Here is an 8,591-nt window from a genome sequence, read left to right as displayed (position 1 = left end):
TCCCTTTGCATTGAAGGCTTGAAGCCATATCCACATAAATAAATAAATAAATAGCAAAAAAAAAAAAGACTGCAATGATTATCAGCAAGAGGGTATTATCAGGTGTTGGCTCATTTTTTATTTATTTTTTTAGTTTTTTAAGTTTTTAAACACAAAAAGGAGTACTAATGATGCCACGCTGTTGGTTTTGCTCTACATGATTACAGTAGATTTTGATCTACATGATTACAGTGGATTTTGATCATGCTTTGAAGTGTTGCAAAACAGAAGGAAAGTCCTGATCCATAGGTTAATCTGTGGGTTATCCTTTTCGGTAAGGACCTCTTCCAATTTACACGTGCCATCTGATGCACATACGATCACATCCAGCAATTATTGGGTCCCACTTCCACTCAACCATAAATATTATACACATTATCCGTTGTCACACTTCAACTCAAAAAAGAAGATTCTTCGGCCAAAACTAAAATAAAATATAAAATTAATGAAACGTTTGGTTCATTCGAATTACGTGTATTTTTTATGAAAAAAAATATTATAACAAATCATGAATCATAATTTAAATTGGGGTACGAATTCTTCAACCAAACAATAACAACAAAAAAGACTAAAAAGAACTAGGAAAAAACCACCTATAAAGTCCAATCAGAGGCTGTTAATTCTGTTGTTTTTCCACCTCGTTCTTGTTACTTTCCTTAATCTTCACCATTTCTAAGGTTTTGAGCTTCTTTTTTATTTTTAGTTTTTGTATTTGTAATGCGCAAAGTTAATACTAAGACCTCATTTATTTCACAAATTCAAATTGAGATGTGACATTTTTTAAAAGCTTTTAACTGTAACATAAAAAGTTACATGTGACATTTTCTGAGAGCTTTTAACTGTAAAAATTTAGAGCTGAAAACTCGAATCGGTGAAATGAAGTAGGCCTAAATCACCCTATTGACAAAAAGAACCAAGAAAAAAAGAAACAAGGATCCGAGAATGAAGCCAAAGCTTTATGGGAATTGTATACACAATGTTTATATATCAAATAAATATGAAAGTCTATTATATACAAGCGTGAGAATACAAATAAATAACGAAAAGATTACATGCTGGCAACAACAGAAGGCAGCTCTGGTTCCACTTCAGGTTCAGCATCGGACTGTGTAACATAAACACAAATAAACAAAGCTTTGAATCTAAATATTTGAAGATAATTATCTGAAAGCAGAGATTAACTTGGAAAACAAACAGAAGACCGGCAATACTAATAATAATTCTAGCACTCACCTCAGAGTCCTTTAAATTATGTTCTGAAAGATAACTATGAAATGCGCCTTGTCCATAAAGGATTTTAGCCCCACAACCAGGGCGGCCTTCCAACCCAACAGCCTCTTCATCAACCACGACCGCATTGATTTTATTTTCAGCGGTTCTAACATCAGGTATCTGAAAAAGCATTTTATGCAAAGGAGATTTAGATTATGTTAGAATGAACTCTTTTAATATATCAGGTTCGTGTTCTGTCTTTTTCCGTTTGCGAGTTGTTACATGTAACTACTTAAAATATCCAAGCTGCAGTTGTGTGGTGAGGTTAGAGACTCAGAAGAGGAAATTGTCACACCTCATACATGGCATCCATCAATATATTCTCTAGAATAGACCTTAAGCCGCGAGCACCAGTGTTCTTGGATATTGCTTTCCTAGCAACTAATCTCAAGGCGCCTTCTGTGAAATGCAGCTTGACCTGCGAAGATCAGAGTCGCCGACCAAGAAAGCCACCGAAAGAATGAGAAATGAAAGAAGAAACATGACTAAGAGATGCATTGAAAATGCATCTAATTTAGGACAAATGGATGACCTCAAAAAGGTCAAAATTTTTAAGTTAGAGATGTGGAGATGAAAAGAAATTACTTACACCATTCATCCGGAACATTTTCTTGTATTGCTTCCCCAAGGCATTTTTAGGCTCTGTCAGGACCTGTAAAACAGCTTTGCTGCTCAGAACACGTTGAAAACTGAATTGAGGACTTAAAGAATTAGGATGAGGTTGGAAATAATTGTAAACGGACAATCCTTGGACACAAACAAATATAGTATTCACCTGGACAAGTTGATCTTCTGTAAGTGCTGACAAACTGACAAGAACAGGAAAACGGCCAACAAATTCAGGTATCAAACCGTATGAAATGAGATCACTGCTTTCAACCTACCACAAATGACAATCCATGGTATTCGTTACTAATGATTTCTAGGAAAAAAAAGGATGAACAAAAAAAAGAAAGCTACAAATTACCATTTGTTTTATCAACAATGGTGTATATACTTACAGTCTCCAACAAAGATGAAGTAACTGCGGCATCTGTAACACCACCAGACCTCATGTTTGCACGTACTGGGGCGCCAAATCCAATAGAAGAATCTTGACGTCTAAAAAGAGTGAAATTTTTCCAAGTTTTAGAGGTTTAAAAAAAATAATAAAGCAAAGAAAATGATAAAAACATGTATTGGCATAACCTTTCCGAAATTGTTTTCTCCAAGTCAACAAAGGCACCACCACAAATGAAGAGAATATCCTTCGTGTCAATCTGTGAGATAAACAAGAAAATGATTTGAAGTCAGTAAGCATGAAAACTTCAGAAGCCAGCCAACAAGAGTACTTTGGAAATCATTGTCTTGGTCAAGCAATAACAACTAACCGGCCTTGACTAATTAATGATTCACAAATAATATTCAGAAAAATATGGTCTTCAGGCATGTGACATAATATATTAGATAACAAGCATGGATATAGGGTATGTTCATTTCATGACTCAAGTCATATTGCTACAGTGTTTTCTCTCACAAATATTCAAATTCAACTTTTTTGCTACAATGCTTTTCTCTCACATACACAACTCAAGTCATGCAAAAGAACAAGCCCATAGTATAAACCACTGTACATCTACCTGAATATTTTCGCCCCGAGGGTGCTTCCGCGCTCCCTTCTCAGGAACATTAACTACCTAGATAAGGAAAAAAGAATTCCATTGATCAGAATATAATTAATAGGCTATTCATTCAACCAAATATGAAATCATGGATACACAATTTAAAAGTAGTAGATCTAAGCATCTATGACAGGAGATTATAATAGTCAAAGGGGGTCCTTTTGTCAGGGATCACCTCAAGTACAGTACATCTAACACTTGTTTGTTTCAATAGCACTACAACTACCAAGTTTTCGTGTTTCATCTTGGGTTCTAGTAAAAGAACACTTACTGTTCCTTCCAGCATCTTTAGCAATGCCTGTTGAACACCCTCTCCTGAAACGTCTCTACTAATGTTGAGGCTTTCAGCCTGTAATGCAGAAAAGTAGAAATCCAGCAAATAAATTCATGCTCTTTCTCCATGGAGAGAAAAGGGGCAAGGGCTAAATAGACAGATCTAGACGTGCATATGAAAAAGAATACGGGGAACCTTTTTGGTAATCTTGTCAACTTCGTCAATATAAACAATGCCCTGCTGCGCAGCTGCCACATTGTAGTCAGCAACCTGTGATACATGCAAATATGAAAACACAAACTAAGATTATTGATCAATAAGAGCAAGGAAGTGCATTCCTGTTAACTTCTTATGATTACAGCTGCAACTTCATTTCCAGAAGGCAAGAAAAGCATGACCAGTTGAGAAGGCTTTTGGTGCGAGCAACTTGCAACTTTCATATATTACATGAAGAAATCATGGTAAAGAGCAGAGATACGAACTCCATTTTCTTTTCTTTCTTTCTCCCCCCCCCCCCCCCTTTTTTAATGGGGCCTATGGCCCTTGCGCATTTTGCGCTTGCCCACGAACTTCATTTTCTTACACCACCAAAAGGTAACAAATATATAGAATCAATCAAGTATCTCTCCATAAGAGGGACACTAAATATTGTGCTCAAACATTTTATGAAGTTTGTAAATCTTGTAACTAAAAGAGGCTTGGAAAAATGTACCATGAGGAGTTTGTATAGTATAGACTCCACATCTTCCCCCACGTATCCTGCCTGCACAGAACGTATCCAGGAAAGTTTCAATGATATGCAAAAATTTTAAGCAACAATAGCAAGACAAGAGTAATTGGTCATCAACTTGCCTGAGTCAGTGTTGTTGCATCAGCAATAACAAAAGGAACATTCACAAACCGTGCCAAAGTTTTGGCAAGTAATGTCTTCCCTGTCCTTAAACGGCATTATGGGAGAAGAAGTGAGAGGAGTCACTAAAAGGATCAAGAAAATTATCAAGCAAGGAAACATAAAAAGACAAGAAATATCGATTAAGATCTTTCGGAAACTTGAAAGGGAATCATATAAGAGTGCCTATAACTCGGAGTAGGGTGAAAATCTGGCGTAAATTATAAGCCTAAAAATAATATAGCATAGTTATATTTATGAATAGAACACTAAGCAATAGTTCAAAACGAGGACAATACAAATTTACCTGAGCCTGTCGGACCCATAAGGAGAATGTTACTTTTCTCAAGTTCCACTCTATCATCATCGACTGAACCAGCTTTTTGATTACTAGAATCTTCTGTGGACCTAACTTCCCCCAAAATGGTAAACAAATAAATACCAAATTCTCTTCTTAAAATTTATGTATAGGAGAAGAAAGAACTGTAAGTTTCTGAGGAGAAAAATATAAATCCTTTCTTGATTTAATTGGTGCAAAACCGGAGTATAAATAGAATACAAAAGGACCTAGTTCCCGTGGCTTAGTGAATCCGGGAAACTAACCCTAATAGGATAGAGAAGCTATCCTCAAGATATTCCTAGAATCTTTCCTAAGAAATAGGAACTGCCCCCTAAACTAGGAGAGATATGCGATATGGAGAGATATGCGATATCTCCTAATTTAAACAATATCTCCTAATTTAAACAATATCTCCTAATTTAAACAATATCTCCTAATTTAAAAAATCTCCAAATTAATTACATAATTCAATACTCCCCCTCAAGTTGGGTCATAGATGTCTTTTAAACCCAACTTGCTAATACAAGAATCAAACCCTGGTCTAAACAATCCCTTGGTTAAAATGTCAGCTATCTGTTGAGATGTTGGTAGGAAGGGTAAACACACTGTTCCGGATTCCAGCTTCTCTTTGATGAAATGCCGATCTATCTCCACATGTTTGGTGCGATCGTGTTGAACCGGGTTATTAGCAATGCTAATGGCAGCCTTGTTGTCACAGTAAAGCTTCATTGGAGCTTCTATTGTTAGTTGAAGGTCTCCTATAGCCCGCTGCAGCCAAATTAATTCACATAGCCCATTAGCCATTGCTCGAAATTCTGCCTCTGCACTGCTACGGGCAACAACACTTTGCTTTTTGCTTCTCCATGTAACTAGGTTTCCCCACACAAAGCAACAGTATCCAGTTGTAGACCTCCTATCAGTCACGGATCCAGCCCAATCAGCGTCTGTATAGGCTTCAATTGTTCGGTTGTCATTCTTCCTGAACATTAATCCTTTTCCCGGAGAACCCTTGAGATATCTAAGGATTCGATAGGCAGCTTCCATATGAGCTTTCTGAGGAGAATGCATAAACTGGCTTATCATGCTCACGGCAAAGGCTATGTCTGGTCTAGTGTGTGATAAGTAAATCAGCCTTCCAACCAACTTCTGATATCTCGTAGTATCAACCCTGTCCTCCTCACTCATTCCGAGTTTTACATTGGGATCAATAGGAGTATCAATTGGTTTGCACCCACTCATTCCAGTATCTTCGAGAAGATCGAGTACATACTTCCTTTGGCTGACCATTATTCCTTCTTTAGATCTTGCTATCTCCATACCTAAGAAATATTTTAGGTTCCCGAGGTCTTTGATCTCAAATTCATCTGCCAAACACCTTTTTAATCGGGCCGTTTCTAGGGTATCGTCTCCTGTTAAGATAATGTCATCCACATAGACAATAAGGATGGCAATTCTTCCTTCCTTTGATCTTCTAAAGAAGAGTGTGTGATCTGCCTGGGCTTGAGAATAACCTTGTCTTTTTACCGAGCTTGTGAATTTCTCAAACCATGCTCGTGGTGATTGTTTTAGTCCATAGAGAGATTTCCTCAGTCTGCACACCTTTGAACCAAACTTTTCTTCAAAACCGGGTGGGGGATCCATAAAAACCTCTTCTTCTAAATCTCCATTTAAGAAGGCATTCTTGACATCTAACTGTCGTAACTCCCAATCCAAGTTTACCGCGATTGAGAGAACCCGTACAGTATTTAATTTAGCTACTGGTGCAAACGTCTCAGAGTAGTCTATGCCATAGGTTTGAGTGAAACCTTTGGCTACTAGACGTGCTTTATACCTTTCTAGTGATCCATCAGATTTGAACTTGACCGTGAATACCCATTTGCACCCCACAGTTTTCTTCTCCCTTGGCAAATTTATAACCTCCCATGTCTGATTCTTCTCCAGAGCCCTCATTTCCTCTAAAACAGCCTCTTTCCATTCGGGTACCTGAAATGCATCTCTAATACTCTTCGGAATTTCCACGTGTGAGAGTTGAGTAACAAAGGCACGGAAACAAGGAGATAGCTTTTTATAAGAAACAAAATGAGACATGGGATATAGAGGACGCCTAGTGCATTCTCTAGTTCCTTTTCTTAGTGCAATAGGTACATCAAGCTCATTTGAGAAATTTTCAGGGATTGGATTCAAACCTGGAACTTCTGGACTTGGTATCGAGGTTGATTCTTGACCATGCTGTAAGTCATTGGTCAATCCACTTGACTTTGGTTCTCTTCTTGAGAAAACTATCCCAAACCTGTTTTCAGTGTTATTTCTTGTTCTAATTTGACTAACACTAGAAGGAGTCAAATTTTCATTATTTAAAACATCTGTAGGGTTATTCTCTTGATCATTCTCTTCAGAATTTTCGGAATTATTTAGGTTTTGCAGAAAATCCGAATTTTGGAGGGCAAATTCTGAGGAGAAATTTCTAAACAGAGATTCACCTTGAACATGAAAGTCAAAGACTATTTTTTCATCTCCCCCTAAAGCCGAATCTGCCTGTGTGTGCTCCCCTTGAAGATGAGGCTGAAAAAACGATTGTTTTTCAAAAAATTGCACATCAAAGGTGACAAAATATTTCCTTTTTTTTGGATCATAGCCCTTATATCCTTTTTTACTTGGTGAGTAGCCTAAGAAGACACACCTAGTTCCTCTAGGATCAAGTTTTCCTATGTTGACATCTTTATTGTGGATATAAACAGTGCACCCAAACGTTTTCAATGGCAGAGTTGATTGAATTTTTGTTTGGGGAAAAATTTTGGAAAATTCACTTATAGGAGTGGCAAACTTCAAAAAGGCATTCTATTTATCAAAAAGGTTGCTGTTAAAACAGCGTCTCCCCAGAAAGTTTTTGGTACTTTATGTGTAAATAACAATGCCCGAGCCACTTCTAATAGGTGCTTATTCTTCCTTTCGGCAATGCCATTTTGTTGAGGCGTGTCAACACAAGAGCTTTGCTGAAAAATGCCATTTTGTGAGAAAAAATCACTCAAAAGTTTTGTGAAATATTCACGACCATTGTCACTTCTTAAAACTTTGATTTTTGTTTCAAATTGAGTGTAAATCATGTTATAAAATGTTTTAAAGATGTGCTCCACCTCGGATTTTTGTGTCATCAAGTAAACCCAAGTCATTCTTGTGTGATCATCTATAAAGGTAACAAACCATCGTTTTCCCGAAGGAGTTGATATTCTTGAAGGTCCCCATATATCACTATGCATAAGAGAAAAAGGTTGGGATGGAACATATGGACGAGGGATATATGGAGATCGATGCATTTTTGCTAAAGCACAAATTTCGCATTGAAAAAGAGATGGATCTTTATTTGAGAATAACCTAGGAAACAAACGTTTTAAATAATAAAAATTTGGATGACCAAGTCTAAAATGCCAAAGCATAATGTCATTCTTACTAGAACTAGAAATAACACCTAAGCAAGTATTGGAAGCATAATCTTTAGGAAGTGATCCATCGTCAAAGTAGTAGAGTCCACCACTTAGTTTAGCATTGCCAATCATCTTCCCCGAGGCCATGTCCTGAAATTCACAGTAAGATGGAAAGAAATTAGCATGACATTTTTGGTCAAGAGTTAATTTACTGACTGACAGTAAATTGCATGACAATTTTGGAACATGTAACACATCTTTTAGTGTTAAACATGCAGAAATTTTGATGGAACCGGTCCCTGCTATGGCTGAAAACGAGCCATCAGCCACTTGGATTTTTTTATTTCCTGCACAAGGGCTGTAAGTGGAAAATAAATGGGAACAACTGGTCATATGATCTGTGGCGCCAGAATCTATGATCCATGGGCCAGAAATTTTTGAGGAAGTGAGGGCAGAAGGAGCTTGTTTACCTTGGTGAGCATAGGAGGTAGAAGGAGGATTAGAAATTTGTGGAGACTTAAAGAGTTTTAGAAGATGCTCAATTTGTTCCTTGGTGAATGGAGGCTGTACCGAGGTAGATGGTTGCTCTGGAGTAGTCTCAGTCACGGTGTTAAACGTCCTGCTTCCCTCCTGTTTCTTCTTCCAATTTGGCTGCCAATTAGGTGGTTTCCCATGAAGCTTCCAGCAGGAATCT

At 37.4% G+C, this 8,591-nt stretch overlaps 1 protein-coding gene across 1 annotated transcript in view; it reads right to left on the bottom strand.

Moving 5' to 3' along the window:
* Nucleotides 1-972: 972 nt before the first annotated feature.
* Nucleotides 973-8,591, bottom strand: part of LOC21412164 (CLP protease regulatory subunit CLPX1, mitochondrial) — a 9,383-nt gene continuing 1,764 nt past the window's right edge. Inside the window, exons 3-15 of the mRNA XM_024168404.1 lie at nt 4,443-4,543; nt 4,099-4,178; nt 3,959-4,009; nt 3,442-3,516; nt 3,244-3,321; nt 2,931-2,987; nt 2,500-2,570; nt 2,313-2,412; nt 2,087-2,191; nt 1,901-1,963; nt 1,607-1,729; nt 1,273-1,431; nt 973-1,144 (exon numbers count right to left, since the gene is read on the bottom strand). Of these exons, the coding sequence (XP_024024172.1) occupies nt 1,088-1,144; nt 1,273-1,431; nt 1,607-1,729; nt 1,901-1,963; nt 2,087-2,191; nt 2,313-2,412; nt 2,500-2,570; nt 2,931-2,987; nt 3,244-3,321; nt 3,442-3,516; nt 3,959-4,009; nt 4,099-4,178; nt 4,443-4,543 (1,120 nt within the window). The 3' untranslated portion in view covers nt 973-1,087. The remainder of the gene's footprint in view (nt 1,145-1,272; nt 1,432-1,606; nt 1,730-1,900; nt 1,964-2,086; nt 2,192-2,312; nt 2,413-2,499; nt 2,571-2,930; nt 2,988-3,243; nt 3,322-3,441; nt 3,517-3,958; nt 4,010-4,098; nt 4,179-4,442; nt 4,544-8,591) is intronic.

Source organism: Morus notabilis, unplaced genomic scaffold, assembly GCF_000414095.1.
Source record: "Morus notabilis unplaced genomic scaffold, ASM41409v2 Scaffold581, whole genome shotgun sequence".
Taxonomy (NCBI): domain Eukaryota; kingdom Viridiplantae; phylum Streptophyta; class Magnoliopsida; order Rosales; family Moraceae; genus Morus; species Morus notabilis.
Note: the sequence above shows the minus strand (reverse complement) of the source record. Positions and strands in the feature narration are given on the sequence as shown.